The sequence below is a fragment of the Physella acuta genome, unplaced genomic scaffold, assembly GCF_028476545.2.
Source record: "Physella acuta isolate Inbredline_101_S28 unplaced genomic scaffold, ASM2847654v3 ptg000674l, whole genome shotgun sequence".
In the NCBI taxonomy this organism is placed as follows: Eukaryota; Metazoa; Mollusca; class Gastropoda; family Physidae; genus Physella; species Physella acuta.
Window position 1 is genome coordinate 805,123 of NW_026732193.1, and position 18,623 is coordinate 823,745.

The window sequence follows — 18,623 nt, forward strand, 5'->3', positions numbered from 1 at the left end:
ATTTGTTTGTTAATGCGGCCCTCGGACTGAAAAGTTTGGAGACCCCTGTCTTAAGTAAATGAGTGATATCGGGAATGAATTTAAAAACTAATATATTAACAAGCTGACTATTTTTTAAATTAATTATTCATTTACTACAGAAAGTACAATATTACTAAAAGGTTAAAGCAAAACTAGCGTTACTGAATGGGTTATTCAATGGTGTATTGTGTTTTAAAGTGAACTGTTGTTTAACTTAAGTGTGAGCATCCACGACAGTAGGGGTCCATAAAAAAAAACATCCAGGAGTATCTCTAAACTTGGGTTAAATATATTCCACTGGTCTAAATGTATATTTTATGGTTGTATTCAGTGTCTAGAATCAGCCTGATCAAATTGAGTAAAAACAAAAATATGCCTACATCAAGTAATTCAGTAACTGAAATGAGAGAACACCAATTCTGAACATATATTAACTTTATTGATGTCTACATGCAGTTGAATGAATAAACAAATTTATTTTTACTTTTCACTTGTGTTAGATAATTTGAAAAAAAATTGAACATGACATTGACAAATATGAAATAGTAAACTCAAAACAATTCAGCACAAATATGACAATCTATGTCATAATTAAAAAAATAATATTCATAGTTTTAGTGTAAATAAAGCCATCTTGATTATAATAGTCATACCACAGTAAGTTCGCTTTAGTGTGATATACTATACTCTATACATCAAGTTTGATTAATTGTAGCTTGTTTTAACAATATCCTTACTAATAAATTTATTTTAAAATGAAATCGGATTCATTTATTTAATTCTAGACATAATTCAGTATGCTAGAAATTGTTAACTTTACCTCTAAATCATCTAATTACATGTCAGAAAAAAAATTGATATGCTTTATGATAGCTGTTATCTCAAAAAACAAACTCACCAGCAATTTAATCAATGACAAATCTGCTTTAGTACCAACTTTTGGACCCCTGCTGACCTGACACATTTCTATAAGACTGGTTATTGCCTGCAGTTGAACCACAGTGTCAGGCCAGGCTTCCAGCCAGGACTAGAGCAGCAAATTACAATAAAAAAAACTAAATTTTAAAATATTGTGAACATTTAAAAGTAATTTACATTTTTTCGTGAATATTTTTTTTTTATCTTCCTAATCTAAAGCATCTTACATAAAATACACGCCTCAAATTTTAATTATTTAGTTTTTTCCAATTCAACAACAAAAGGAACATATAAGAATAGGAAACATGAACTTATACAAATCAAGAGATATATAAATACATAAAAAAAAAACTAATGATGAGATGTTTTTCCCTCAACTGTTGAATCAGACAATTTAATTTGATCTGTACATTGGTAGTGAGGATGCTTAAAAATGGATTATGATTAAAACTCCAGAAAAGTTCCAGAAAATAAATCTGCAGATGTTTCAATTTTGAGTCTTAGTTAACAAAGCTTCACTACCAAAAAAAAAAATAATTTCCAAATTAAAATTTTAGATCTCATTAAGCTTTTTTTTTTTATAAATACATCATATATTATTATTTATAGTACAGTTCATTTTAAATTGTTGATTCCACAGACGAATTCATGAGACAATAAAAATAAACACATTTGTAACTGATATTTTTTGGTTAGATTAGAGAATAGAGGACCAAAACATACAATGCATTATCCCTTGTAGCAAGAACTCCCTTGTAATAAGCCATGACAAAAGCAGAGGATACAACAGACATCTTTTAAGTAGACATGTTAGCTAAATAGTAAAAAAAGATGATCTAACATACTCTTAATACGCAATATTGATCCCTGGGAAGTCCAAGCTCCCAAAGTTTTATTTCAAGTCACTATCACTCCAGATTTCTTGTATCATTTATTCAATGCAGTAAAAAAATAATGTTTGCCTAATGTCATGCATAAACTTAACCAAGCCACACCCAACACCAAAAAATCTAAATGTTATCCACCTGCCTTTAATGGAAACACCAGTAAATAATTAATTAAATTTAGTCATTAGCTTCTCGTTTATAGACTACAGATGTATATAAAAAATATTTTTTTAAAAAGTTTAACGATTTAAAGTTAATCAAGTAATGAAATTAAAAAAAAAAAGGGTATTCCTGTGTAACTTTACATTATGCTTGGAGGCAGTCAGTTTTGTCAACATGACAACTTGCTGTGGAAAGTACCATGAACAAGCTGCATGCTGCACTATCTGTGCCCAGATCAAGCGTTGGACAGATCAACTATTTCAACACAGTTCAAGCTTGAGATATATATATACAAGTACTCAGAGTAGCACAATATTCAAACCATGAAAGAATCATTTAAAATACACAGGAAAAAAATAACTTTTATCCATGATTTTAAATTTACATATATATATATATATAACTATACATATACATACATGTATGAATACACAAATATATATATATAAATATAAATATATATATATATATATATATATATATATATATATATATATATGGTGTAGTGAAGCATTACAAATACAATCCAATTTTTATAATAAAATGATTACCAATTTGTATTTATTTGATATTATGATTTCAATGACTTGAAAAACTGTATATAATATAACCATTAAATAAAGCAATGTGATCATTTTGTAAAATGCAGTCGACACCTGGATGAATTATTCAACGTAAGGCTAAACTAACCAGATTCACATCATGAACACAAAAAATTTTACATTCTATTCTTTTTAAAATAACATACTACTGATTATTTCAATTGCAAATTCTACTTGAGTAAATTCTAGTTTGATTTACAATCCTATGCAAAAGCTGAAGTGAAAAAATGTAAGTGAAAATTGTACATATGAAAGTTTGGTAGAAACTTTGACCTGTTTATTGCAAAATGGTACAAAATTCACGAACTGCCAGTGATGATATACATTTTTTAAATTAAAAACAGCTAACATAAGTTACTTTCTACAGATAAAAAAATGCAAAGTCAACAAAATTAAAAAACAACAATGATAGATTTATATTTATATTAACAGACAACTATTAAAAGTTTAATAAAAATAAAGGATATTTAGAGGATTTCACACAAACGTGAGTGATTTTTAAATGTAGGATGTGGTAAGCACCTATGATACATGACTGCCATGACTTTGATGGACTAACAATACAACACAATCTGTTTATCATGTGAAATTCAAATAAATATTATGCAGATATTCTACAGTATGGCATTTCTTAAAGAAGCTTGACAAAAATTACATTACAAAAACAGATATGAATGAAAACAGAAATATTACTTTGAAATAAAAAAGATACAAAAAAATGTATAGTAATATATATTGTAACAGAAAAAAGAGATCTTATTTACTTTGTACATTATATTAATTCAATGAGAATCAAAAAAAGATTTGTTAAAGAATTAAACAATCATATTTGCTGCATTAAGAACAAATACATGATTGTACTTTAATTCCTCTATTATTTAGGATGTAGCAAAGTGCCATTCAATAAGCCTTTCTCTGTTAAAAAAATGTTGAGATGCTTCTTGCCTGAGTACACAATGGTACTGATACTAGTAATATCTGATTTAGTACACACTGGTACTGATACTAGCACTGACTTAGTACAAACTTGTACTAATACCAGGACTGTCTGATATACAGTATGTGCTGGTAATGTCTGATATAGTTAGTACACACTGTCATATTGAGTACGGTACGCACTGGTAATGTCAGATACAGTAAGTGCTGGTAATGTCTGAATCAGTACTGTCAGATTCAATACACACTGCTATTGTCTGAGAGTGCTGACTGACTTAGCACATACTGGTGCCACCACTGTTATTGTCTGGCAGTACTGCCATGAGTACATTACTACAGACACCCAACCATGATGAGAAAATATTCAAACCCAGGTTAACCATTAGTTAACAAAGCTACATGTGTTGACCGAGTCAAACAGCCAGATCAATGTATATACATTATTTACAAAGAACCTAACACTGTAAAACTTGATTCCACTTGCCTCAACAATCTATGGATGTCAACTTGGAATGGCTTGACCATCACACCAGGGGAAAATATTTCAGCTTATAACATCTGGTACGTCACCTTCCCCACCCGAATTTTCTTGTAATGTTTTGAACGCTTCTGCACCTGTGGGTCCAGTTTGTCATTCCTCTGAACTCTTCCTTGGTAATTGATAACAGGTTTTTTAGGATGTACATAGACAATTGATGGGTTTGTCTTCCTTTGGGATGGATTTGTCTTCCTTTGAGATGGATTTCTCTTTCTTTGATATGCTGGAACTCTGGTGAGATTTTTGTCAATTTGTGTGCAATTCGACTCAGTACTGCAATGCTCTGGTAATGTGTCCAGATTTTTGTCAATTTGTGTGCAATCTGATTCAGTACTGCAATGCTCAGGAAGTATGGCCAGATTTTTGTCAATTTGTGTGCAATCTGATTCAGTACTGCTGGGTGCATTACAACTGGGTTTGATTATGTCACTGACATTGACACTGTCAGCACGACTTGACTTTTTAGCAGATTTGTCAGCTCTTCTTAATTTTTTATCAAACTTATCAGTTCTACCTGACTTTATAGTGGTATTTTCAACATAGCTGGACTCACCTACCAGGCTAGCAGTGTAGCTTGGTTGAATATTATCTACACAATCCACTTGATTTCCTTTGTTTTCAACCAGAGCTGCTTGGGCTTCACTTTTCACATCAGGTGACCCAGCACTGGCTGCACTTTTAGTGACGGACGACAGCTCGTCAGCTGTGCTGTCTTCTGACCTTGACCTTACAGCACTGGTGACCTGCTGTAACAGGTTAGCTTCTTCTGTGGCACAGATGCGGGTGGACCGAGTGGCCCTGGGGAACCCTAAGTTAACCACCGGTTTTGTAGGGTGGACATACACCAAGGGGATCCCAAGCCGGATCAGGTCGTCATCCGACAGGTCATCCACCTTGTAGAGTTTGGTTGGTTGAACTGACGCCAGTTCTGATGAGCCAGAAGTGTCTTTCCTCTTGTCTTTCGCCAGCTTTGAAACACTCCGAGTTCTCAATCCTTTTCTACTAAACCCTGGAACTGTATATGAACTATTTTGAGAATCATTGTGTACATGGGTCATTGAAGACACAGTGTACGGGAAGTTTTTACAAGACTTCTCTCCCAGTGGGTTTTCAAGGGAAGGGTGACTACCCAGTTCATCTAGCTGCCTCAGGGGCAGACAATTATCATCAAATGTCACAGTTAACAAGTCTTCTTCTTCATCACTCTCAGTCAGCGGTTCTGCTTTCACCTCAATGTCTATAGGTTTTTCATCAAACTCATACAGTGAAACATTTGTTCGCAATCCTCGTACTTGATTGGCTAAGATATTTGTGTTCTCTTCAGCTGAATGTTTGTTTAGGCCTGATGCACAGCTCCATGAGACTTCCGACAACTCCACTGGTTCTGTTTTCACAGCTGGAAACAGAGCTGGACTTGTGAGGTTTTTAGACTGCTGGTCTACAGTACACTTACCCTGAAGATCTCCATCATGAGAAGTTACATTTGTTTCAGGTGCTGAGGTAAAGTCAAGGGGCTCAGACTTGACAGCTGTTGCTAAGATGAAGGATGAGTAAGTTGGATTGTCTAGCAGGCTGTGGGTACTGTACTCAATGTCCTGTCTAGGTAGGACGTCTGTGCTACAAGAACCAACACCTTGGTGATGCAAATCTTTCTTCTTTGCACCAGCCTGCCCCCTTGTTCTTTGAATATTTTTAACATTCTCCCTCGTCACCTCCTCATGGTGACTGGACAACTTTTTGCTACCGTCTTTACAAGAGGTTTCCGGTATTTCTTGCTGCAGACTGCGCACTTCACTTATTAAACAGAGTGGTTTGTTGATCACAGAGTTTTTTCCCTTTTCTACATTGCGAGATTTATACTTTCTCTTTATTTTCAAATCTTGTGGGGTATCTACTGGTGACTTGTAGTATTTACTTGGCCTGACCACGTGTTTCCTTACAACCGGCATGGTTGGTTTGACAGCGATGATCTCCGTGATGCCGCAGCCGGTTGGGATTTTCACGGACTCGTACAGGTTTGTATTGGTGTGAGTTGATTTCATGGAGCTGAGGACTAAGTCAGGGGGGATGTTTTGTTTCGCCTCTGTTGACAAGGTTTGCTCGTGTTTTTTAGATGAACTAGAATGGGCGTCGGTGTTGATGGGTTTAGAAACATGGGTGGCCAAATGCCTTTTGGCGATTTTAATGCTCTTAAGCTTGAGCCCGCACAGTGGGCACTTCCCGTAGAACTTGGTCTTGCAGCTGGTGTTATCATTACCTGGGTTGTCCTCGTCCTCCCCGCCGTCCCCGTCCCCTCTGTTGCTGCCACTGTTGAGGGAGTAGCTCTTGTTGCTGCTGTGCCTGCCTTCAGACCTGTTCACCTCCCTGCCACTGATGCCAGATTGGTACGTGGTGCCAGAGCTTTTCTCCTGTGTCCCACAGGTCATCACCTTCCAGCCGTCACATGACTTCAGCTTATCTGGAGCTCCGGTGCCAGGGAACACAGACCAAGGTTTACCAGAAAACCCCTGAGTAGCTTTCAATGCTCTGGGAGAGTGGGGCTGGCTTGTTGTTAGGGGGTAGACTGCAAATGTAGTTAGATTCTCCCAAGTAAGCTTTGGAGAATGTACTTTGAAATTCCCCACACATTCTTTTCTGGAATCATTGATATTTTTTTGCTTCTTGAGTACAGTGTTCCTGTGTAAAAATGTGCTATGTGTCTCTTTTTTGCCCTTAAAATCCTCCAGTTTTTCTTGTAAAACTTTCGCAAAGAGTTTTTTATTATGGAGTGCATGAACTATCCTAGCAGGCAGCACATTCAACTGGGAGTTCAATTTGTGACTCATGTGTTTGAGCTCCCATCTCTCAGAGGCGAACTGATCCAAACACATTTTAAACTTCTTTTCAGCTTTGACCTTTGAAACAATTGGGCGACTGAATTTCCCAGACAGGACTTTAGTGAGAGATCTACACCCCAGTGGCTTGGTGGAAAACCTTTTCTTTTTGTACATGCTTGCGTATTTAAACAAAGGCATGGAACACTCTGTACAACAAGACTTGCTCCACTGGAGTTTTCTACAAGGTGATGCAAAGTTATTGCAGGATTCTTGTCTCAGACAGTGGCATGGGACACAGGAAATTCTGGCTGGTGAGAAACTGCTAGGAACATGTTCTGGGATTTGTTTACAATCAGTGTGTTGAGACAAAGTTGAAGCTTGGAAGTTTATGTTGTGATTGGTCCATGAATGGTCCACATCACAGTGAGAAGCTTTACCAAATAGACTGGGGTTTAGAGTTGACTGGAGATCAGACAAGAGGGTGTCCAAGTTGATGGTGGCAGTCAAAGACCTGCTGCCTGCTATAACATCAGCAGCACCATCAGAAGGCTGGCTGTTACCTGAGGTACTGGTGCCATCGGTGCTGGTGGAGGTGAGTGCCGTGAAGCTGAAGCTGTGGCTGGCAGCAGAGGGGGGGCTGGGCTCCGTTCTCTGTCTCCACTGCTTGTCGTCCTCATCCCCCCCATCATCTCTGGGATCACCTGGCAAATCTTCGGAATCTTTGCATGAACTTCTGCTGGGGGATTTCTTTTTTTCTGCCTCCTCTATTTCCTCAGCAGGGGCCACCTCTCCATTACTCTCTGTATGTAGATCCTCACCTGTATCCTGTACATTATTAGCTTCCATGTTCTCTTGGATGTCTGCCTTCTCCACTTCAACCGGAACTTCAGCATCTGTCACTTCCTCGTCTTGACAAACACTTTGCCCTTGCTCATTTTTCTCTTCTTCTGCAGTATGCTCATCTTTTTCCTCTTCCCCTGCATCAGGTTCCTCATCATGTTTAGATTCAGTGTTGGGTTCATCAACATCCATGGCCTCACTGCCCCTCTCCCTAACATCTTGACTATCCTGGTGTGGAGGGTCAGACCCTGGTTCACCAGCCTCATAACTCTCACTCAACTCTTGACCAGCTGAACCACTCAGCTCATCCTTCACTGTTTCCTCATGGGAAACTTCTACAGGTTTAACTGTGGTTTGTTGCTTAGAATCAGAGGGTTTCTCACTTTCATCCTCATCAGTTTCCATTGTTGTATCACCACCATTTTCATACCCCGCAGATTCATTGCCATTTTCTTCAGTAGTTGATTTCTTATGACATGGACTTTTAGCATCTATTATATCACTGTCTTGATTATTTTCTTTCTTTTCATCATCCACTTTTTCATTGTTATCTTTAATCGTTGAGTTTTTCACCTCATTACCTGTTCCACCATCACCATCGCCAGTTTCTCCAATGGACTTCAAAATGTTCTGAATTTCATCTCGGAACATATTCTCACCTTCGACCCCCTCTACACTTTCTTTAACAGGCCTCTCCTGCTCTGTGCTTTTCTCATCTCCTTCCTTGGCCTCCCCGCCTTCCAAACTTTTTAAGATGTCACTAATTTTATGACCCAGCTCCTCCTGATTACCCTCCTCCTCCTCTTCCCCCTCCGGTTCCGTCCAGCTGTCTTCACCCTGGGGGTCGGCCACTGGTTTCTCATACTCTGGGGTAGGCTTCATGTCTTTGGCATCTGACTCCGTGCCGCTGTCCTCCCTCTCGTTGCCGGAGTTCTCCTCAATTTCCTTGCAGGTTTTCTCAATTTCTGAAAATATGTCCAGCAGGTTGTCCGTGTCTCCAATGAAATTTGGGAAGGTCAAGGGCACACTTGGTGCTGTGGCCACAGCAATGGAGTCTCCATCACTTGTGTCTTCTCTCTGGCCATCTACATTGACCTTGTCTAAATTCTTACCAGCATCTTCATCTTTAAGATCGGACACTTTCTCTTCATCAGCATTGTTACTGCTTTTATTTTCATCCACCTGGCTTGGGCTAGGCTGGTTACAGTGGGACTCGCTATTTTCACCCTCGCTCGCCTCTGATTCAGAATTTTCCGCCAGACAGACCTTCCAGCCTTCGATGTCTTCAACTTCTAGAAGCGGGTCTTGACCACCAGCGTTATTCTCACCCTGAGTCTTGGGTTTCTCTTTGCCTGGGCTGACCTGTGCAGCCTCTCCCTTGACCTCGTCAATCCTGGTCAAGCAAACAGCTGGGGTCAAGCTGAGCTTCTTGTCCTTGGACATCTCAGCGTCACTCACTATCTCCAGGTCCTTGTTTTTGTCCCTGATAACAGCTATGTCAGCCACTGGGTTCTCTGCCTTGTCTATGTCCACAATCATGGCAGACTTTTTCACAGACTTCTCGCTGCTTTCTGGCGGGACCTCAACACTTTTCTTGGAGACTTTGTTTACATCCTCATCGTCGTCGTCCACAACAATCACTTCATTAGTGTTGAGAAATGGTTGAGGTGTCTTTGGAACAGCTGGGGTGGCGGCTTTAACTTGAGCAGCACCCCTGCCTACCACTGACCCCCCTCTGCTCATCTGTACAGGGAAGACCGCCCCAGGGTTGGGATTTGGCCGAGGCTGTCCAGCAAGAGAGACGTGTGTAACTGGGCCACCAACCGGAACTATTTTCCTCTGAGCACCTCCACCTCTGGCATTCATTGCCACACCCCCACGTCCGACTTGCATTGCATTCCCACCACGGCCCCGTTGTGAGGTATTGGCTGCGGCCCCTCTCTGAGAAACAGGGGGGTTGCTGTTCCACCTGGAGCTCTGGCCATGCAACGTGGTGCCATTACTCGAGCCAGACCATAAGCCTTGCACCTCGTTAAAAGGTGGGTTCATTAAACCAGGTCTGGGTTGATACCTCAACTGTCCTCCCTTGAAAAACAGCGTATCCGCCCGCCCTCTGCCCGTGTTATGCCTGGGTCCGCTAGCCGAGCCCCTGGACCCAGGAAAACGGGGCTGATAGCCAGGAAAGTTTGCAGCGTAGCCATCAGCAGGTCTGCCGTAGATAGTTTTAGTAGCCACAGGATTCTTGCCCATCTTGGTGGGGATGAGCTCACTAGTCAAAGACTGCAGCATGATCTCAACATATTCCCTGGACTCCTGCTTGAACCTCTCAATGCCTTTAGACTTGGCTGCCTTGGGGCTGGGCCGGCTAGGGGAGGCTAGTGATGCTGGGTTCCTCATTCTCTGGGGGTTGGCCAGTGTTCCTGGTCTTTTAATATTGGCATGTAGGGCTGGGTTAACACTGTTTGCCGGCCGAAAAGCTGGATTAGCCCTGGCGTAACCGGTTAACCCAGGACGCGGAGCAGGTGGGGGCTCGGCGGATGGACTGGGTTGAGAATTTGGTACCTGTTTTGGAGGCTGTGGAGGAGCCTTGGGTTTGGGTTTCGTGTGAGTGCCCCCTCGTGGGTTATAATCCTTGTCAATCAGCTCAGTTTTGACGGAGAGCTTGTCTAGAGCGAACCCCCGACTGGGCATTTTATCACCTGCACTTGTACTTGGCACAGGATCCGGGTGAGAACTGCTAGAGGCTGTGCTTGTCCTAACTGACGAGGAGCTTTCCGCGCTGGGTTCTTCTGTTTTAACCTGCATGTCATTCTGCCCTGCACCACCAGGCTCACCACTTAACCGCTCATGTCTCTGCTGCAGACGCAGCCCCCTGGTTTGTTTACCACTTTTGGGTAAAATTTCCATGTCGTCTTCAAGCAGCACGTCATAGTCAACGTATTCATACTTTGGGCTGGGCTTACGTGGGGGAAAGAAATCCCCAGACAGGGGGTCATGGGAAGGAAATCTTTTACCTTTCCATTTCCCTTTAGAAGGACCAAATGATTTTCTGCTCCTGCCTTTACCATGACTAGCAAAAGCCGCAGGATCTACAGTTAGTCCCATTTCTGTCAAACTCATCAAGTAGGCCTCGACCGCTGGGTCTTCATCTGGGTGTAGCCGTGGTGGTTCAGAAATGGCATCAGGATCATAGCGCTCAGGCATTTTTCTTCTTCGTTTTGCCTTCGGTTCAAAATCTGACCCCCCTTGATGGTCTCGGTGCAAGGATTCCGAGGAAACATTGTTTTTGTTTTCTCCAGAGGTCCTTGCCATGCTCTCATTAGACATTCCAACACCATTTTGATTGTAGTCTTCCAAGTTTTGTGAGGTGTCGTACTGATTAGAATAGTTGCTTTGGTCTCTTGAGTCCTCCTCTTCTTCAGGCACCTTGGGGGTTAAAGACAGGCATCAAAGAACAAAATCAATGTGGGTTATAAAAAAGACATATTTTGCAATGAAAAATAGTGGCATACCCTAATTTACAATGTTCATATCAACTATATCCCCTAAATTTAGTGTCTGATCATAGTTTGTTTGTTGTAAATGGTTGTAAGGAGTAAAGGAAAACATTCGACATTAAAAACATCCATTAAATAGCTGTGTTCAAGCAGGTCTTTTTTATATAATCTTTAAACTTACCTGTACTGCCATGCGATTCTGAGATGAGTTCAAGTGCTGGCTAAATATAGCTGCATCAGCGAAGGTGAGTCCACACAGTGCACATTGACCAACCACTGCAAAGTTCTTTTCACTCGCATGAATGCTGATATGTGTGCTTTAGAAGAGAAGATGATAAGTTTATTGACAGGAAAAGGAAAATTGGAAGAAATGTTGAATACTGATAGCTAACTCTACTCAAAGACTAACACACTAGCAGCATAGAACTCAATGTAATGTTTTATCTAGACTTAACTGGACTTATGAGAGAATCCAGCTTGTTTTACTTAATAATTTCTGAACTTTTGTCAACTAAATAGTTTTGGTGTGAGAATATTTTCCCACACCCCCACACATTTTGCCACCCCATGTTGTCAACTAAATTGTTTGGGTGTGAAAATATTTTCCCCAGACCCCCCCCTGCACATTTTCCCACACAACCCACACATTTTCCCACCCATTTTGTCAGCTAAATCGTGTAGCTTTGCTCACCTGAAGTAGAATGGGTGTGAGAATATTTTCCCACACCCCCACACATTTTGCCACCCCACGTTGTCAACTAAATTGTGTAGCTTTGCTCACCTGAAGTAGAATGGGTGTGAGAATATTTTCCCACACCCCCACACATTTTGCCACCCCACGTTGTCAACTAAATTGTGTAGCTTTGCTCACCTGAAGTAGAATGGGTGTGAGAATATTTTCCCACACCCCCACACATTTTGCCACCCCACGTTGTCAACTAAATTGTGTAACTTTGCTCACCTGAAGTAGAATGGGTGTGAGAATATTTTCCCGCACTCCCCACACATTTTCCCATCCCCTGAACACACGGGGTTGTCTGAGAAATCCGGCCCTGGAACTGCGTCATCCATATCCATCTCACTGCTCATGCTGTGAGCAGCCACATCCGACCCAGACATCTCTGTCTGTATGCAGCTGGAATTTAAAAATCTGTTTTAAATATGTACAACTGGCTTTAAATATTCTCAAATTTTTATTTTAAAATTACTACTATTTAAGTAATACATTGTTAGTCTCATAAAGTTGCTTAATCCTTACACTGTGTTTACGCTTGCAACATGTATACTATACATGTCTAGAAAAAAAAAGTTAATGTCATATCAAATATTTTCCCTACAGAACGAGCACACATTTTGTTGAGTAACAACCAATCTCTAGTCTACTGAGTGTAAAAATGTGCTAGGTCTAGACACAACTGAATCCTTGGACAACAGATGTTACACTTCCTATTGCACTACATTGGAGGGTGGATAACAGGTGGATAAACACAATTGTTTTTTATATAGCTTAGATTAGCAGTGAGGAGACAATTGAAAATCTGGTGTATTAGGATACAGTTGTTCAATTTGGCCAACTTATATATATATATATATATATATATATATATATATATATATATATATATATATATAATATGTGCATATTAAACTTGACAAGGTAAACTTAGATAAACCTTTTAGGCTGTATCTTTGTATAAACATTTCATCAACTTTTGTTTTTTTTAATTTATTATTAAACTGTAGGCAGTAATTAAATTGGTATAAGAAAAGTTGAATTACTCTTTAACTTTCAAATCTCTACATATAATTTATATATCTATATATCATATATTCTGGGGAACTGGATTTTTAAAAAAATCAGACTAACTTTATATCGAGGGTATAGAGGACAAATGCAGTATGTCCACTTTTAGGTCAAATTGACGTACATTTATACTGATACTGTAAATAATACAAGCTACAAGAAAACTTATGTACAATATCAGAAAAGTAGAATGCAAATATTTTATGAATGTTTAAACATAATATTTTGCACTATTTTAATATTGGAATGAGATTTATAAACTCATTTTTCTAGAGATAATGTTTTTTTGGACATTCTGCGTTTGTCTTCTATACCCTCGATATATTCTAAGGAACTGGATCTTTATAAAAATTAGACTAACTAAATGTGTTTTCTTTTTTCCACTTGTAAGAACCTTAAAATGCTACTTAAGTGTGTAAGGAATTCCAGAAATTGATGCCAAAGTAAAATTTATTACTGTTTTTTTTTACATTACAAAAATAATTTGGCATTAGATAAGGTACAATAAATTATATTATAAATTATACCTAAATGCCCAAGCTGTAATAAACTAATCTGAATCTAGAAAAAAATTCATGAACTTGAATGAAGAAAATTTCATGAAAATAATAACTTGATTGAGGCAACAACCAACTAAGCCTGTCCATTTTGTCTGCCATGTATTTGAATGGAAGATCTCTGGCTGACAACACATTAGTGTTCAACAGCAGTCAATGGGATCACAAAAACAATCTTCAAAGGTTAACCCACACTAACAGATACAGCATGACAGACAGTTAATAAATAACACATTTTCTAGGCTACTGATTCATTTTGGTAATTGAAATTGGTATAAAATTAAAGGTAAACGGTAAACAAATGCTGTTTTTTTTTATTATTTAAGTTACCTTAAGCAATGAGGTTAGTTGACAACCTGCCCCTTAAAAAATTACTTTAATACAAACTGATGGTTCTAAAATGATGTATGTTTGTAAATATGCTGACAAAAAATATCAATAAAATTAAGCTGCAACTGTTAAAGCAAAATAGTCCCCATATGACTTACCACTTTTTATTATCTGCAGTGGCTATTACCATTATTTGGTTTTAAAAGGATCACAAGGATAACATTTTATAGAAATGATGTGGAATAGTAATATTTAGAAAAATAGTTAGATAATTATTCATATTTTAAACATGCATGTCATCCGAGAGGCTTAAGAAAATTCCAGCATGGTTGAAATGTTAGGTGGCTAAATGAAATAAAAGCTTTAATGTTAAAATTTACAAGATCTTACACTGCGGTATCAAATAGTATTATAAGAATGCAATATGGAGTTGACACTGATGAAAATAACATTTTTAAACTAACTTTGTGCTTTGTATACTTGTATTAATTGGGAAAAAGTTAAATGTTAACTAGGAGTCCACCCACCAGCTCTGGTGGGAACCTGCCCCATGACAGAGAAACAAAGGCTGATGGACATAGTGCTGACCACACATTCCCTTTGTAAGATGAGGCCATCACAGCAGATGAAATCTACTTCATCTGGCCCATGTGTGTTGGGTGCCGATGGAAAAGATGATGATGAAGATGACTTAGTAAGGGGGTGGTCGGGGTTCAAGATTGAAGAAGGGGTGAACATAGTGAGTGAGCAGGTTTTACGGTGCAGTATACCTAATATTTTAATTGGCTATTTTTCTGTATGAAATTCAACATAAACTATTATAAAATAGATTTCAACAGTACCATTATATCACAGGTACTAAATAGTTTCTTCGTTCATTTCATGTTATTGTATATTCCCAGTGTTACGAACTGCTGGAATTTCCCCTATCATGATTGGAGTGAGAGAGGGAACACCAAGCTCCTATTTGGTAGTTATCTGGGTCTAACAAGTTAATTAGGTACCACAGATCTGCAGCAACATTAATATTAGTCCAGAATGGCGGGGAAGACCAAGCATTATTCAATGCTGGGCAGCTGAACAGTGAGGATGTGGATATAGATGTTAGCCAATACAGTGGGACAGAAGTTCTGATGGTTAGGCCCCTAATGTTAGTTGGGACAATAGACAATTAGAGTATGGAGGCTAACTATATTTCATGCACATTTTTATAATATTTTACTCTTGTATTTAGTGTGGTGATCCTTTATTAAAAATTACTAATCCCCAGGCTCATCGACCTAAGTGCATAATTAATCATTTAGGCATATGTAACACTTCTTACAAAATAGTAACAAAATATGTGTAAATTGGGTGTCTATCGTTTTAGGTGTGTAAAATCGGCAGAGGCAAGTAATGAGAAAAAAATTTGCCTCATTGTTAAGGCATTAATAGAAGTATATCGTGATAAATTTGTGGCAAATATTATAGATAACTAAATAATAAACCTAAATTAATGGCTAAATATATAAATGTAGGCCAGAAATTAACTTTAAACAGCAGCGTTTGCAAATGCAAGTAAGATTTGCTATACAAACAGCATCCATCTGTAAATTAGAGTGGTTGCCCCTGAATATCTTAACTATAATTTTAACAAAAAAAACTGTAACAAGATGGCTGCTAAAGTAAATGAGCTTGGTTGCACCTGATGAAAACATCGCTAGTCTTTATTTATTACTGAAAAGTTTTAATACAATTGTTTAAAAACAGGAACATGAATTTGAATGAAACTGAAACATTTTTCTAACTTTCAAAAAATAAACAAACATTTGTAGGGTAAAGCAGGGCACTAAGAGGATGAGACCGGGATTAATCCCACTGCTCTTTCCCTAAAATTTCTTGTCTCTGTAAAACCATTTTGTGAACTTTTTTTCCAAGTAGACATAAGTTAGGAAAGTTCACTTTGTAATAAACCAAATGAGTTTTTCAAGCCCATTCTTTGTTCCTGTATTAAAGGATTGGTTGCTGTACATTTTAACACCATTTTTATATCTTTTTTTTCCACTGTGATTGTTGATGCCAAAACAAAAGGGCCGACATTTGTCAAGTTTTACCATGGGTTAAAGTTTTTATCATTATCAGTGTAAAACTTGACTGATCAATGTCATAATGGTTTTATTTGTTAATTAATAACTAAATCTACATGAATACATTAAGTCTGTCCACTAGCATGCATGTTCAGAAAAGTTATAAGAGATATTGTTAGGTAACTTTTGTTGCCCTTGGTGCAAGTTTCTCATTTATTAGCCCACTGAATAGGACACTGGTATAGGAAGAATAGTTAACACAAAATGTATTAATTATTAAACAGACTGGTCTAAGTGATAGAAATACAATTCAAACCTTCTAAAAAGCAAAAATTCAGACAACTGATGTTAGCCAGATAATTTTAAAATGGTACACAAACTTATTACCTGTAAGGGGCAATACAACCGACTCGGCCCCCATCTGTTTCTAACCAACCATAAAACTTCTAATCTCTTTGTAAGTAATAGGGATAACTGGGTGGTATGTTATGTAATTTATGACTCCCATGGTCCAGTAGGGTGGAAATTAGAGGAATCAGTACCACTGCCCTCCCCTCAACATTTATCACCTCTATGATACCCAGCCCCCATATTATCTAACCCACCATAAAACTTCATCTCTTTGTAGGTAACATGGACTTAGTCCTTAGATCTCAGCTAACCATAGTTAGCATCTCTTATAATATAATTTATGGCCCTCAGGGTTCAGCAAGGAGAACAATGCTCTCACCTCAACATTTCTCAACTCCATGTCATGTTATGTAATGTATAGCTACACACTAGGTATACTAATGTGAACTACTAGACTGTAGGCACTATGTAGACGTGCAATTGTATAAATTGTGGACAGAGTCCAATGGGGCCCAGTGATAGCTGGGCCCGGCTACATTTGCCCCAATTGCTGATTTTGGGGGTATGGCTATAAATGCTAAATTGAACCAATTTAAAGTAACTTTAATAGGCCTAGCCTTTATTATTATTTTTATAGCCTATTGTGTAAGATATGTTAGAATAATTTTGCAATTTGATTTTTAATTTCAAGATTAGAAAATACTTGGATCAGTAAAAATCTTTAAAAATGTACAGGTGCCAAAAAGTGTGGCTCTTAGTGCCCTTCTTTACCCTAATGAGTCACCTTTTTTTCAAATTACTAGTCTCGGCCAATTTTATTTTATGTACCAAAAACTAGGCCTGTAGACTGTAGATTACCCTAAATTGCATTGCTCACTCAATCAACATCTACCTCCTTATTCAGTCAAGATAATTACAATTATCAGTTCCAATCATTTAATTTGTAAGTCATTAGGCTTGTTTTTGTTTATTTTTTAAATAAAATTTAGAGTTGAAGTTAAGTCAACACAAAGAAAAATGCACATTCAGATATTAGTGTCATGAAATTACTACACAAACAAGAAAAAGCTATCTAACCCCTAAATTTACTATAAATATAGTAGATCTAGATTGTGGAATGCATAACCTGTCGGAATGCGGTAACTTGTATTCTATCTAGACTAGCTAATCTTCAGTTCAAACACAATGGACACCAGCGAGTTGACGAGATTCCTTCCGTAATATTGTTGACATGGAATAAAAATGTGCTTTTTTAGATTTAGGACCATAAAACTAATAAAAGATAAAATTTTATTAAAAACTAAAGCCTAAAATTAATTCAGAAATGTAATATTTTTAGAATCAATGCTATACAAGTTGCAGATCCAGAGAACTTGAAAATAATTTGTTGAGTTTAAGGCTACATTTCTATTTATTTTCATCAAGCCTAAGTTATAACCCGATGTTTCACTTTCGTAAGACAAACATTGATTGGCTGTAAAGGAACTCCGTGATCGATTTCTGACAGCCCCACTTTATAGTTATTTTGTTTACAAAACTTTGCAGATCAAATTTTTAAATAACTATGCAAATTTAAACACCATGACCTATTGTTTCTATTTTTAGCTTACAATGTGTACAATAAAACTTATGTCGGCCATTGTTTATGTCGCCATTACACGTGAAAACCAAATTGTTTTTTCTTTTTTTTTTTATTTTTATTTAGTTACCGAAAATATTAAAAACATCAAATACATCCAATCTTTAGTAAAGTCCGAAAAAAACCAGACAGACAGGATTTTATAACCATATTAATTGTAACTACGCCGTGCAAGATTTTAAAATGAATTTATACACCTCTCAAATACCTTTGAGACTTTTCTCGCTGGTGTCCATTCGTCAATTTCTGTTTCGAACAACACAAAATGAACGACTTAAGTTCAACATTTATGTCACTGCATACTACGATTTCATGAAACATATGAATAAATTTAGACACAATACAAACAAAACTTACCAAATATATAATTTTATATGCTCTGGGTGCACAAAAATTAAGAAATTTCAATACTTTTGAAGAATAGCGTTGTAAAAATTATTCATAAATGAGGAAGACGCCATTTTAGCTTTACAAGATTTCAATGATTTCTTCGGAAAAGAGCTCGCTATAGGATACTTGAACGAATCCTATCGTTGCCGGGTTTGGTCTTTTGATTTTGGTAAATATAATTATTATTCGGTTATCAATTATTTCATTGTAGAATCTCCTTAGATCAATGGATTTTGTATACTTTTTTATAATTATGTATTTCTAAAACT

The 18,623-nt window shown here is 37.7% G+C and overlaps 1 protein-coding gene across 1 annotated transcript; it reads right to left on the reverse strand.

Annotated features, from left to right (window-relative positions):
• Positions 1 to 2,494: 2,494 nt before the first annotated feature.
• Positions 2,495 to 18,424, reverse strand: LOC131949121 (uncharacterized). The gene is made up of 4 exons (XM_059310882.1): positions 18,322 to 18,424; positions 12,179 to 12,352; positions 11,399 to 11,534; positions 2,495 to 11,146 (listed from the first exon to the last, which is right to left on the reverse strand). The coding sequence occupies exons 2-4, from the start codon at positions 12,334 to 12,336 to the stop codon at positions 4,076 to 4,078; spliced, it is 7,365 nt and encodes a 2,454-aa protein (XP_059166865.1). The 5' UTR covers positions 12,337 to 12,352; positions 18,322 to 18,424; the 3' UTR covers positions 2,495 to 4,075.
• Positions 18,425 to 18,623: the final 199 nt, after the last annotated feature.

Coding starts and splice junctions, on each gene's coding strand:
- LOC131949121 (XM_059310882.1), bottom strand. CDS start 12,336: ATGTCTGGGTCGGATGTGGCTGCTCACAGCATGAGCAGTGAGATGGAT. Junction 11,535..12,178: donor TCACACCCATTCTACTTCAG/GTGAGCAAAGTT, acceptor TCTCTTCTAAAG/CACACATATCAGCATTCATG. Junction 11,147..11,398: donor AGAATCGCATGGCAGTACAG/GTAAGTTTAAAG, acceptor TTAACCCCCAAG/GTGCCTGAAGAAGAGGAGGA.